Source organism: Heterocephalus glaber, unplaced genomic scaffold, assembly GCF_053883595.1.
Source record: "Heterocephalus glaber isolate CG9 unplaced genomic scaffold, H.glaber_assembly_v1.0 deba00000676, whole genome shotgun sequence".
Lineage (NCBI taxonomy): Eukaryota > Metazoa > Chordata > Mammalia > Rodentia > Bathyergidae > Heterocephalus > Heterocephalus glaber.
In genome coordinates this window covers 26296177-26311419 of record NW_028258156.1, presented here as the reverse complement: position 1 = coordinate 26311419, position 15243 = coordinate 26296177, and the positions used below count along the sequence as shown (strand labels likewise).

General features: G+C 41.6%; 1 protein-coding gene across 2 annotated transcripts in view; it reads right to left on the bottom strand.

Moving 5' to 3' along the window:
* Rsbn1l (round spermatid basic protein 1 like) overlaps window positions 1–15243 on the bottom strand; it is an 85770-nt gene that overhangs the window by 48960 nt on the left and 21567 nt on the right. For both annotated transcript variants that reach the window (XM_087206728.1, XM_004839829.4), the window contains exons 2-3: window positions 7173–7289; window positions 226–866 (exon numbers count right to left, since the gene is read on the bottom strand). In XM_087206728.1, the coding sequence (XP_087062854.1) occupies window positions 226–866; window positions 7173–7289 (758 nt within the window). The remainder of the gene's footprint in view (window positions 1–225; window positions 867–7172; window positions 7290–15243) is intronic.

The following is a 15243-nucleotide window of genomic DNA, read 5'->3' as shown; positions in this document are numbered from 1 at the left end:
CAAGAAAGAACTCTTGGCCCAGGGATTTAGCTCAGTAGTGCCACCGCCTGCCTCACAAGTGCAAATTCCCCAGTTCGATCCCCAGTACAAACAAAAAAAAGGAAGAACTCTTAAGACTCCCAAATGACTTCATTATATTCTTACCTGTTTATTTCAAGCCTTCAGCAAAACTAAGAACAGATGTCTAAAACATACAATTGAAAGTTACTTTTAAAAGCCTCTTACCTGAGCATGAAAATTGGACATAGTTGTTGTCTCTATGTCTTTCTTTCCCATTATCTCCATTTTCACAGGTGAATTGGGAAAGTTAAATGAAAAGTAGTCTAAAAAGTCAGGCAGGTAAGTGGCTGCCCCATGAACAATCCCCATCACATAGAAAGCTGCCGAGCTCTCGTTCTCGCTGAATACCAAGCCCACAAACTCCTCGGCAAACCTCTCCATCTCCACGGGAGACAGGTGGGACAGCTCGCTGCTGTAGGCGTGGACGACCGAGGCGCCCCCGTTGGGTTGGTGCTCGATGTGGATGAGCTGTCTGAACTCCAGCGTGTCCAGCCTCCGGAGAGTTTTCTCAACTCGGGGTTCCTTCAAGGAGACAAACGGAAACTCGCTGTTCTCTGGAATTCTGGAGTCATAGTTCTTGGTGTCCGAGGTCTTGCCCGTGTAATCCTTCACGTTATCACTGAGGACGCCTTCGGCTGCTTCCTCTCCAATGTCAGACAGCAGTCCTGAGCAGATGGTCTGAATGGACTTGCTGTACATTTTCGGGCGCTTCCGTTTCTCATTCTCTTTGTGTTTCTTTTTCTTTTTCTTCTTTACCTTTTTAATTTGTAAGTCTTCTACATTTGTTTTTGGTTTCTCCTTCCCACCTGTTAGGAAAAAATTTTTTTGAAACATCATATTTTTTCATTAGTTTAAAAAAACCTAGGGCCAGGGATTTAGCTCAGGGGTTCCACTGCCTGCCTCGCAAGCCAAGGACCCAAGTTCAATCCCCGGTACCAAAAAAATTAAAAATTTAAAAATTAAAAAACCTATGCTTTAGGAATTGTTTTGTAATATATGTTTACTTCTGATACTTCTGAAAATTTACTCAGAATTAGTTTTCTATTCAGGCCTTAAACAGTATCAATAACTAAACAAAATCCAGTCAATTCTCTCTCTGCGCGCACACACACACACACACACACACACACACACACACACACACACAGGAAGGCTGAGGACCAAGTTACACCTGATGGTGCAGGCTACCATTCTGACACACAGCAGATACTCAATCAGGGTTTACAAAAGCAATGAGATGAATGAATGTTTACATAGCAAGACCATGAAAGGGAAGTTTAATGTTACAAACTGTCACTCCTAAAAACTCATGGAAGAGATGAATCCATAGGTATGCAATGAAGAACAAAACCAATATCATGAAAAACAAAAGTAGAAATCCAGCCAGGAATGATGGTGCATGCCTATAATCACAGCACTCTTAGGAAGCTGAAGCAGGAAGATTTCAAGTTCTAGCCCAGTCTGGGGAACTCAGTGACTTAGCGAGATCTTGTCTCAAAATTTAAAATAAGCTAGGTGTACTGGTGCACATCTGTCATTCCAGCATTCAGGAGGCTGAGGCAGAAGGATCACTGCAAGTGTGAGCCCAGCCTCAGCTACACAGTGAGCTCAGGGCCAGCCTGAAGCAAGACCCTGTCTCAAAAGCAAGACAAAACAAAACAAAAATGAAAAATGAAAAAGGGCTGGTAATAGAGTTCAGTGTGAAGGCCTTGGGTTCAATCCTTGGTATCACCAAAAGAAAAGAAAAAGAAAATCTGTCAACACTACATATGTTTGTAAAGTCATAAAAATCAAAATGTTAATTCTTTAAAGAGTCTACCTATACATAGTTGAGAAACATATTTGAATAAGCATACTTATATATAATATAATAGGGATATATAAATATTTATATCAATTCACAGTTATATCAAAATATTGGATTCAGATCAGTATCTTAAGAACAAAATTAAAAAATAAAGAATGGACTAACCAAAATGATAAATGACAGAGGTTCACACATGTATGCAAAATTCAAATAAATTAAGAAAAAAGATAACAGTTGAATAAAACATGGAATTGTAAAAAATTTAAAGAGCATAAGTATGATTAAAAGTGTTCCTAAATCATAAAATACATAAAATTGCATAAATTAAATTATGTAAATTTGCCAAAATACATAAAGCCTCATTTGAATAAAAATGCTTAATATCTTTCTATATTCATACCCAACACACTTTTTTTTAAAAGCTAAATTAGAAAATATCCAGCTGCAGAGCACATGATTTCTTTGAAATAAAATAGCAACACTTATTTCGACTCAGGGGCATGACCCAGAAACTACAAAATGCAAAGTAACAAGAAGTCAGGGAAGAGCTTCTTCCGCTGAGCATCCGACCTCCCCAGAGCTCAATGCCCACGGCCCACGGCCCACGGCCCACAGTCACACGCCGAGCACACGGGCAACACCAGGTGCAGAGGTCCTGGGCTGGGCCCCGGCTGGCCCCAGAGGCTCTGAGCGCGCCCCGCGACACAGCTTCCCCGTGCCCCGAGCGCTCCACAAACCACACGGTGCACGCCCGGCCACGCTCGCCTCCGGGTCTGCAGCATCGCTCAGTGCTGGGCAGAGGGCGTCCACGGACCAATCAAGGAGACCCTGGGCCAGGTCTTGGACTCTTCTCTGACGCTGTCACAGCGCAGCATTCCTGCGACTCCACTGCTACGGGCTCTGGGCAGTGTGTGCCGAGCCTCCTCGCACACTGCCCAGTGCACGGCTCTGTTCTGATTTTACGTTGTCTTCCACTCTAACAAACCATAGCTCTGAGTACAACCACAGGCTGAGTAATCACAGAACCTGAGAGCAGTCTTGGGGAGCCCGAGGGAACACAGCTGAGATGGAACTGAGGCACTAAGGGCTCACTAGACAGACGTCAAGAGCTTTACATAATCTCTCACCCAGCTCCTGTCTGTACATACGAAATGCATTAGATGCTTATGTACAAAAGGTCAGATACTTTAATAAGACCATCTAAATTTTTTTTTCTTTCTTTGGTACTGGGGATCGAACTCAGGACCTCACACTTGCCAGGCAGGCTCTGTGTTCTCCTAGGGTTGGAGCTTCCAATGAGTCAAGCTGTTGTCTACCTGGCCTTAGTCTTTGAGACCGGGGTCGCATGCTTCTCAGAGCTCTGAATTCAAAACAACTGCTGGGCCAGGTGTTAGATTATATAAAGAACTGGGGTTAAATAACATAGGAGACCTTGAGTTACTTATAGTGTTTCATGCCTATATTGCTATTTCCTGAACAATCCCCAGCCCATCCATCTGAATATTAATGCCCTTCTCTTATACTAAAAAGTACCTAAAGTACTGATTGCTCAAAATCTATAATTCTTTGAATAGAGCCTAATAAACCAGACCATTAAAAGACTATGTTAAATATTTATAACAGAATGAAGTTGCTAAGTAATCTGAACCCTAAAAATGTCAGATGTGACCACAGTGTACACGTACATGTACACATGCACATGCACGCACACACACGCAGAGCCTCACACAGAAACCACCCAGAGAGCCCCAGCCAAACTGAGAGCCAGGGAAGCAGAAGGGAGAGACGCAGACATAGTTGGCCAGCGGGTGGACTCAGAGAGACAGGAGCCACAGACAGTTTCCGAGACCAATCATGAAAAAAATCACCTTAAAAATCCAAACTCTGCTGAGACTAATTTCCACGGATACCATTAGGGTACTTTCTGTGTTAATAAAGTAACAAATAAAGGTTACCTAGAAAAACTAGACCTTACTTCGTATCTGACATAGGAAATAATACACAATTCCATTATCATATCTAGAAAACAAAGTAGTAATCAGTTTTCAATCTTTGGTCTCCAGGAGACTCCAGTTTTCACAGGGCACTGCTGTGATTTGCCTACCCATCACCAGCAGTCACCTTTGACCTCAGCTTATGTTAACCCCCATTCCACCTCTGCAGTGCAAGCTTCTCTGACAGGCTAAAATGGTAAAATTCACTCTCAAAAACCATACCACATATGTCTTTACAACATATTAAACCACATAAAAATGGAACACATATAGACATATGCTCAGATGGACCTTAGTATAAAAGGATGGAAACCACTAAATAATCTTACGTTTCAAATTTATCTGCTCCTTTAATCTATCTCTAAAAGCAAATAATCACATTTTCCAAGGATAACATTTTTTTTCTTAGTACCGGGGATCGCACTCGGAACCTTGCGCTTGCAAGGCAGGCAGCAGAACCACCGAGCTAAATCCCCGGCCCTCCAAGGATAACATTTAAAAATTTAAAACTTTTGCATTAAAAAATGTTTTAGCTTACACAGAGTTGTATACATATCTCTAGTCATCTAAAAAGTGACACAGCTTTTAGCAAAACCTTGAAGGAAATGAGATCAGTGTGGAACGTGGTCCGCATCTGTTTTTCATTCACAATCACGCACAAGGCCTGCTTGTCTTTCAGCCTGCGGTATCAGCATCATAGGAAGGAGAGGACACAGAAACGGCCAAGGCCACAGGGGCGCAGCAGAGAATGCAGTGCGCAAGTGGCCAACCTGCCACTCAGGAGCACAGGAGGAGAGGGTGCTGCCCCCCCCCACCCCGGGGAGGGGGCGGTCCACCTGGGTGGGCCACACAAATGGACGGAGTTTCTGCTGGATAATAACAACAGCTAACAGGCCTCGGGCTCACAGTGAGACCAAGGCACTGTTTTCCAAATGAATGGCCTTAGCTAGTGCACTAAAGGGAGGAGATAGATTTTCTTTTGCATCACAAAAGTTAATGGTTGGGGGCCTAGGATTCCTGCCTCACTAGCAAGCGCACAAGGACCTGAGTTCATCCCCCCACACACACACACCCTACCAAAAAAAAAAAAGTTAAAGGTTGGAACCTGTTTACAAGATTGACATTCACTTACACCTGGTACTTAGTGTAGTACACTCCGTTCCTATCCTCTTCACAACACTGCGGCAGCAGCTGCATTACCACTCAGCTCCACGGTGCAGCACCCACATCTCCCCCAAATTTTCCCATGGTCATCCTAGAAGTCACAAATCAATCTCCAAATCTCTCTCAATTTTTTTCCTTTATTATCACTATTTTCACATTAGCTCAGGTCAAAATACCTCCCAGGGCCCAGGGATTTAGCTCAGTGGTTCCAGCGCCTGCCGTGCAAGTACAAGGTCCTGAGTTCAATCCCCGATATGGGGGGGGGGGGGGGGGGTTGTACATGTAACCTCCTAAATATTACTTCAAAGTCAAGAGTAATGCATATTCCAAGGAAATTTCAATTTTTAGGTTATTTTAATTTTACTTGCATGTACACAGTAATCTGTAGATTTACATAATTCTCCTTAATAACATTAGGAATCTAGCATTCAACTAAAAACATAAGCTTTTATAAAGTATTTCTAGAACACAGATTCCTTCTCAAGCAGAAATTTATACCACTGTAAACTCAAATGAGTAAGAAAACAGCTTTTGACTAAACCAGTTAAAAAAAAAACTAGTATTTGACTCAAACAACAGGATAAAGTTATGTAAACACTTTAAACATTAACCCTTTGAGGCCTATAGCACCAGTGAGGTTAGATTCTATTCCTGCCTCAAAGGGTGACAATCTAATTAGACAACACAGATAAGACACACTGGCAAAAGAAACAGAACAAAAGGATCAAGAGCATTAACTAAAAAGCCCCCAACTTAAGCTCTGACACACTTCCTCAAAGTGAAAGGACATTATAGAAAATTTTTAAATTTTTTTTCCAGTACTGGGGATTGACTTGAAGATCTCACACACACTTAGCAAGCCCGCTACCACTGAACTACATCCCCAGCCCACAGAAAACAGACAGAACACAGGGCCAGGGATGTAGCTCAGTGGTGCCGCCTGCATCACAAATGCAAGGTCCCGAGTTCGATCCCCCGTATCAAAAAATAGAACACAGAGCTCGTATAAAGTGCCACCAAAGAGCATCTGTAAATATGACAATCAATGAGGTGAAAATAATGTAAGTTAGCCACATGCCGTGCTATAGGCTTCCCCCCAGGTAGAGCTAAAGCCTTACCAACACACAAGTGCGATATGAAATTAATCAAGGCCAATGTGTTCTGATCAGCAACTGCCACCTGGATAGAACAGCCTTCTTCTTATCTTGTTATCTCAGTGAATGTAAGAATGTCCTTTCCATTCTTGTATAAATTCCAAAAAAGTTCTGATTTATTCATAGGATTTATATTTCTTTCTCTTTTTTTTTGGTACTCAGGATTGAACTCGGGACCTTGTGCTTACAATGTAGGCACCAGAACCACTGAGCTAAATCCCCTGCTATATTTCATTTATTATCCAACTACCTATTCCCCAAATTCTTCTCTCCATCCACACACATGTAAAGAACAGTAACTGAATATAACTGTAACAACTGAGAAAAACAGGAGACAAAAAGACAATGTTCTTAATCATGCAAAACACATACAGGAAGAATACCCCCTTAGAATTAAACTCAGAGTAAAATGTTCCCTCTTAATTCCAGGCTATGAAATATTTGTAAGAAGAGTCCTCCCCTTTTTTGTAGCTCAGGTCGGCCTTGAACTCCCTATTAGCCCAAGCTGTCCCTGAACTCTCAGTGATCCTCCTCCCTCAGCCTCCCAGTGCTGGGATCACAGGTGTGCACCACCATGCCTGGCAGAAGATCAATTCTTATCCCACCTGTATCATGCTGAAAATGGCTTTAGTCTTACAGATTACCTAGACATAAACACACACTAATAATGAAAACAATTATTAACTAAGATAACCTATTTTAAAATAAGTTAAAGTTTAACCTTTAAACTTTCTAACTACTGGGCTGGGGATTTAGCTCAGTGGTTCCAGCGCCTGCCTCGCAAGCGCAAGGTCCCGAGTTCGATTCCCGTACTAAAAAAAAAAAAAAAAAACACTTTCTAACTATTGCAAACAAACATAGGGTACTATACACATCACTGTGCAGACTGGAATGCCCCAATAATACATTTGCTTTTCATTTCCTTACCATCAGTATTTATCCTCAGCAAAAGCCGGCACCTAGTAAACAAAAAATCACTGAATATGGACTTACTCTTCAGCAAAATCTTTACTTCTCCATTTTCTTTCTTGATCTCACTCATTACTTTATGCTTCTTTTTTTCTCTCTCTTTTTCTTTGTCTCTCTCTTTAATTTTGTCTTTGATTTTATCTGAAAGATGACAAAGAAAATATTTAAAATTATTAAGATCTTAATTTTTCTCCATGGACTATAGTTAAATTTCTGGAACTGCAATGCACAAAGGAATCAAAATGAGAAAAGAAATATGCCTTTTCTTTTTCCTCTCAGGTTTTGAGGAACATTTCTAAATTTCCACTGTTATTGAATATAGGAGAAATAATGTCAAAATTTATCATTGGACATTTCACGTTAATGACTACTTTCATATATTTCATGTCAACTAAAATATGACACTAAGTCCGAATCACTTAATTAATTGGCTACCTTCAGTTGAACAAGAACTATAGTGAGAAAGTGCTACTTTTGAAATTGGGCTTTACCTGTATCAGTAACATAACACTGGGAAAAATACTCAACACCAGTTGCTTCACCTTGTAAAATGATGGCTGATAACCTTCCTCCTAGGATTACTACAAGGAATAAGTAACAAAAGGCAAAGAATGACCCGGTAGAGAATGGGTAAATGTCAGTTCCCTCTCCTTTGCCCTTTGTAAGAATGTGACCAATGTCGTTGGCCAGTGAAATTGTGATATCAAACTATAGGGAGTAAGAACTCTGGGAGTCACTTATCTACATTATAAAAATTCACGGCCTGGGGATTTAGCTCAGTGGCACCGAGCCTGCCTTGCAAGCGCAAGGTCCTGAGTTCAATCCCCAGTACCAAAAATAAATAAATAAATAAGCTGTTGTTGTTACATTATAAAAATTCAAACTTGAGTGTATAAGTATATGGTATCATATCCTATTAACTAGTTTGTTCAATCAACTTCCTATGAATATAGCAAAGGACAAGATACGAAGCAGAATATAAGTTTAAAAAGTAACACAGTCCTTGCCTTCAAAAAGTTTATTATTGATTACAAAGGAGAATGGAAGCACACAAAAATTATAAAATATCCTGTAACACAATAGAGATTATGCAGTGTATATGCATAATCTCTTAAACACCACTCCTTTCTTTTCTATAAATATTACCTTAATCCAGGTCCTAATCACCTAATGATGAGACTACTTTTGATTGGCACTGTCCAACAGAAATAAAATGCCATATGTAAATTTACATTTTCTAATAACCACATTAAAGATGTGAAAAAAAAACCGGGTTAAATTAATTTTAATAACATATTAACTTAACCGAATATATCCAAAATAACATCATTTAACATGGAACTGATATATTTAAATTTCTGAGATAGTAAATATTCTTTTTTTTTTTTGGTACTGGGGATCGAACTCAGGACCTTGCATTTTCGAGGCAGGCGCAGGTACCACTGAGCTAAATCCCCAGCCCAGTTAACATTCTTTTTTCATGAGATTTCAAAGTCCAGTGGATATTTTTAAGTCATTAATTTTATCTGATAGAAAATGTCCAGATTTTTGCACTGGACACATACTAGTTTCAAACCTAAGGAAAAGGGTCTTGGAATATGCATTCTAGTATGATAGGACATTACATAGTTCAAGGAAAGACAAACTGAAGGTATGATATGTCATCTACAGAAACAAAACCAATGGCACAGCCATGCCAGGAGAGACCCTGACAGTGTGATCACCATCACCCACACTACACCCACTCCTTCTCAGCGGCACAACCCTCCCGGGTACCCACAACACAAAGGCATTCGGTGCAGCCCGACCCACATGACCTGGTACATTCCCACCCCAGAGCACACCTGCCTTTGCTCTTCCCCAAAGTCTGCTTCTTGTCAGAGCACATCCTCCTAGAAAACCAACCCTAAATGCCTCCATTAGGTTTCCTGCAATTATGTAATGTGGCACAGCTACAATAAAGTGAGAAGCCTATGTGCTCAGGACACGATGGAGCTTAAGCTCTGCCCCAGTGCAAACTGGCCCACTGTCACTTCTCCAGCTTCAGTGTAAAGCATAATTTATATGGAGATTAAACAGGAAGACTCACGTTGCTGCTACCCCACTCTAACGTACTCATCTTTACAAAAGCCACATCTAGATTTCTTCACAGGAAGGAATTACAGTGGAAAATAGCACTCTGACATCACTGTTTGTTTTAAATTGTTCCTAAAACACTGTGATTCCCCATCAGTATTTTTTTTTTTCATGACCAATAGTTTAAATAGTATTATCCTTCATGGCCTAATCTAAGGTATAGGAAAAAATTTCTAACTCACCTCATCATAATTCTTAGAATAAAAGCAGGAATTATTGCAGCAAAAGAACAGGAAATTGTATGAAAGGTTAAGCTTAACAAATGTAAGGGCAAGGGCCGGGGATTTAGCTCAGTGGTTCCGCTGCCTGCCTCACAAAGGCAAGGTCCTGAGTTTGATCCCTGGTACCAAAAAAAATAAAAAAATAAATAAATGTAAGGACTACAAGTTTTATGTGGAAATTTAAAAAGAAATCCACAAAGTGTGCAGAACAAAGAATAGACGGACAGATTACTGGAAGGAGAGAGTGTTCAGAAACAGATCCATTTGCCAGGTGTGGTGCCACTTGCCCGTAAACCGAGCACACAGGTGGCTGAGGATCGCCATGGGGTCAAGGCCAGCCTGGGCTACATAACAAGACCCTGTCCCAAGGAAAAAAAAGAAAATACAGAAAAGAAATAAACCCACCTTTGACCACAAGCAAAAATAACAAAATGAAGAAAACAATCCTTTCAACTAATAGCGCTGGAACAACTGGACACCCACATGTGAAAACACAAATCTAAACACAGGCCATACACCTTTCACAAAAACTAACTCCAAGTAAGTGACAGACCTAAATGTAAAATACAGAACTACAAAAATTCATAGAAGATCACACAAAAGAAAATCTAGATGATGCTGGTGTCTTAGTCACTTTTCTCATTGCTGAGACAAAGTATCCACACCCAAAGTTAAGCTCACAGTTTTGTAGAGGTTTCAGTCCATAAATAGCTGGCTCCAAGGCAAGGTGTCAGGGCAAGGGAGAAATGGTTCATGGTGGGGAGAAGGTAGCAGAGCAAGTAAGAGACCTTAGCAGCTTCTTTCTGTCCCTTTTATACTCTATCTAGGCCACCAGGATTAGGGCGTTGCCAAACCAGTCAGTGGACTGATTTAGTAGGACACACCCTCGATCCCAGCACCACATGCTCCAGATCCAGCCACCTCTGCAAAAGCCCCACCTGTGACCACATGAGGCTTTAGGGGGACACTAGACACAGCCATAACAGCTGGATTTGGCAATGGGTGACTTTCTGAATCCAGCACCAAAGGCACGATCAATGAAAGAAATTAGAAAGCTGGATTTCATTAAAATTCTGCAAAAGTGTCAAGAGAATGAAATGACAAGGAAAGGAGAAAATACCTGCAAAAGATGTATCTGATAAAGGGTATTATCCAAAATAGTTCTTAAAACTCACAAGAAAGGGCTGGGGATTTAGCTCAGTGGCACTGTGTCTGCCTGGCGAGTGCAAGGTCTTGAGTTCAATCCCCAGTACCGAAAGAAGTAAAACTCACAAGAAAACAACCCCAATTTAAGAATGAACCAGAGGGAGGGGAGGGGAGGAGAAGGAAAAGCACGAGCCGCAGAGCTTGAGAAAGACCTCGCCACAGAAGAGACACAGCAGCAGATCCACACGTGAGACTCTACGGCACACACGGCACTCTGCACACCTACTGCAGTGCCCAGACCAGCACACTGACAACATCAAAGTTTGGCAAGTATGGAGAACAAAGAAATTCTCATTCTTTGCTGATGAGAAAGCAAAATGCTACTCTGGAGACAGCTGGGTGGTTTCTTGCAAACCTAAATATACCCTTACATGATCCAGTAATCATACTATTTGGCACTCACCCAAAGGAGCTGAAAACATCCGCAAAAATCCATGCACAAAGACATTTACAACAGGTTTATTCATAAATGCCAAGGTGTGGAAGCAACCAAGATGCACTTCCATAGGTGAATGGATAAACTATAGTACAGCCAGACAATGGAATATTCTGCAGTGCTAAAAGGAAATGAGCTGGGAATGATGGCACATGCCTGTAATCTCAGCCCTCAGGAGGCTGAGGCAGAAGGATCGCTGCAAGTTCGAGGCCAGCCTAGACTACATAAGGAATTCAAGACCAGCCTGGACTACATAGCAAGACTCTGTCTCAAAAAAACAAACAAAAAGCAAACCAATAAATAAAGAGAAAGAAATGAGCTACAAAGACATGAAGAATTTAAATGCATAGAAGTGAAAGAAGCCTTCTGAAAAGACTGTGTACTCTATGACTCCAATCATACAACATTCTAGCAAAGGCAAAACCACACAGACAGTAGGAAAGCAGTGGCTGCCAGGTGTCAGGCGAGGAGAGGCTGAGCAGGTGGAGTCCTGAGGACTCTCAGGGCAGCAGATGTGCCCTGTGCACTCTGGCATGGCAGATACACATCAGCCCACATTTACTCAGACCCACACAATACGTGACACCGAGCAGACACCTGTATGAATTGGACTCCAGTGACTGTGTGCCGAGCACTTTTAACAGACGTTCCCTTCTGCCAGGCGTGCTGGGAATAGGGAATCTACAATGCAAGCACAGGGCAAAGGGTACACAGGTCTTCTGCTCAGTCTTGCTGGGAACCTGAAACTATGTCAAATGTGGCTCACTGGTAGGGCACTCATCCAGCATCTGCAAGGCCCTAGGTTGAATCCCTAGCACTGCAAATAAAATATAAAAAAGAAACAGGGAAGTAGAGAACCAGGATGGCAGGAGGGGGACAGAGCGAGATTGATCCATGATAGTCTGAACCTAAACAGGCAAAAGGAATACAACAATGGATGAGCCAGGGATTTAGCTCAGTGGTTCCGCCGCCTGCCTTGCAGGCACAAGGACCCAAGTTCGATCCCCACTACCAAAAGAAAAAAAAAAAAAAAAAGAATGGATGAAAGGAACCTGAGCAGTGAGCCAATTTGTAATACCAGCTATTCAGGGGCTGAGGTGGGAGGATCTAAGTTCACAGCTAGCCTGGGCCATTTAGCCAGACTGTTTCTCAAAATAAAAAGGGGCTGGAATGTCACTCAGCCTCAGGAGAGTTCATGGCTAGCACGTGCAAGGCCCTAAAGTCAATCCCCAATAGTGCCAAAAAATAAAGAATCAACAATGAGAAAGGATAGATGGCTAAGTCACTATCACGTGTCTCTGAAAAAAATTATAATAACTTTAAACAAGCTACAAATCAAATCTTCAAATATATGACCAATTTACAGTTGAGTAGTGTATGCCACACATGGCTCAACATGGTATGTATTATAATCAGCAAATATACTTCTATGGTACATTACATACGGGAGATAAAGGTGAATAATATTGCACAAAAGAATCTTACAATCAGATATCAGCTGATCTTTAGTATAACTATCCTTCTGGAAAACCAGCTATTAGTAACAAAATCATTTATTTCATCTGGTTATTATCTCATAATAAAATTCTGTAGTCTCATGATAAAGTAGGAATAAAATGTATGCGTGTCCACATATGCATGAGATAAACCACTCCAGTAAAAAATAAAACTTTAAAAAATAAAAATAAAAAATAATTAGAGGGGCCAGGGATTTAGCTCAGTGGTTTCACCGCCTGCTGCGCAAGCGCAAGGACCCAAGTTCAATCCCCGGTACCAAAAAAATAATAATAATGATTAGAGTGGTGCATGCCTGTAATTCTAGCACTCAGGAGGCTGAAGCAGGAGGATCACCACCAGTTCAAGGTCAGCCTCAGCTACATAGAAAGATCTTGTTTCAAAAAAACAAAAAATCGGACCAGGGATTTAGCTCAGTGGCGCCACCACCTGCCTTGCAATTGCAAAGTCCTGAGTTCGATTCCCAGTACCAAAAAAAGAATCTTAACACTGATCTACATCCCTGGCTTTTTTTTTTTTTTTTTTGGTATCAGGGATTGAACTCAGGTCCTTGCGCTTTCGAGGCAGGAGGCAGAACCACTAAGCTAAATCCCCGGCAAAATTTTTTTTTGGGGGGGGGTACCAGGGATCGAACTTTGGACCTTGAGATTGTGAGGCAGGCAGCAGAACTACTGAGCTAAATCCCTGGCCCTCCCTGGCCTTTTTTTTGAGATAATGTCTCGCTAAGTCACTAAGACATTATCATCCCCTTGCCTCAGCCTCCTAGGGTGCTGGAATTATAAGAATGCACCATCACACCTGGCTTCTCATGACTTTAAAACATACTATACACTTGTTTTCTAAAATTAAAAAAAAAATGTAGTCATTTTGTTATGACAAAAATTTTAAGTCTCATTATCATTCTCACTGATGACCTCAAAAAATAGAGGGGAAAATGTGCTGTTCAAAGAAAAAATAAATAGCAGCTGCTCCTCAGTTCATTTTGTTCTGACTCATATTTAACCCTCAGCTGTCATTTATCACCTCAGGTAACAGAGGTGACAGCTGTCATCTCTAGCAGCCACCATGGGGCTCCTTCTCACTTGATCTTGGCCAAAAGGCCAAGAAGCACTGGGGGGCTCCCTTCACCCCTTCTCTGTCTGGACACAGCCATCTGCACACCTGCCCCCAGTTAGTTTCAAACCATCTGCTTCCGGGTCAGCATCTCCCACCAGGTGTGCTCCTTCAGGGAGGAAAAGGCTCCCTCCAGTAAATGCTGTTGAGGGAAACAGGCTCCACAATGGGCGCATCAATGACTCCCCTCCCTAGAGTGCTCTGGTCCACCCTTGTCAACCAAAGGAAAGACGAGCACACGCATGTATGTGTGCCTGTAAGTTTAACATCACGTAACAGAGGAGCTTGCAGAAATACTGTTGGTACAAAGCATAAGTTACACAAAAATACCTGTTCCACACTTAAGCTTTTAAAAGTAAACTACAGGGCAGTAGTTCTGCCACCTGCCTCACAAGCGCAAGGTCCAAAGTTTGATCCTCAGTGCCAAAAAAAAAAAAAGTAAACTACAGACCACCATAGTGATCCAGAGGATGAGGCCGAACAATCACAAGATCTAGGCCAGCCTGGGTGACTTAAAAAGGGCTGAGAGCCAGATGTGGTGGCACACACCTGTAATCTCAGCTTTGCAGGAGACTGAAGCAGGAGAATCACAAGTTCATATTCTGTCTGGGCAACCTGGCAAGATCTTGTCTCAAAATTTAGAAACTGGCTGAGTATATAGTTCACAAGTACCATCCTTGGGGTTATGCCCTAGTACAAAAACAAAAAAACAAGGGTGCCTGGTTATGTAGTTCAGCATTCCCTGGGTCTAATCCATGCTACAGCCCCCGTACCCAGAAAAGAAAAAGTAAGCTACATGTAGAGAAAAAGATCTGAAAGGAGAAACACAAACATCAGGACTTACCCATGGAAAAAAAAGAAAAGGAACTTCTGGTTTTATTTCATACATTTTGAAATTATTTGAAACTTTTACAACAGGAAGATATTTACATACTGCATAGTAGTTGTACAATAGAGTTGGTAGTCTACATTTCCTTCAAAAGAGGAATAATTACTTTCAAGTATTTAATCACTCATGGCATATTAAGAGACACCAGGAAAACACTCCAAATTAAAACACTGAATATGTAATTATATACATAACACACCCCTCTACATGCATGAAAATCATCAGTTTCTGCAAAAGCCCTGTGTCATAAAACTCTTCAAATGCTGTCCTACTTCCTTTTACGTACATAATCTCCAGGCTCAGTCACAGTCAGCCAAGAGGAAAGTTAAAGAGCTGGGTGGGGTGGCGCAGGCTGGCAGTTCCAGCTACTGTAGGAGTTAAACCAGGAAGATCATTTGGGTTCAGAAAGTCAAGACCAGCCTGGGCAACACAGCAAGACTCCATGGCAAAAAGTAAACCAAAAACCAGGCGGGATAGTGCATGATTATAATCCCAGAGGAAGCAGGAGATCACAAGTTTGAGTCCGGTCTGGGCAACTTAGGGACTTAGCAAGACCCTGCCTCACAATAACAAAAATAA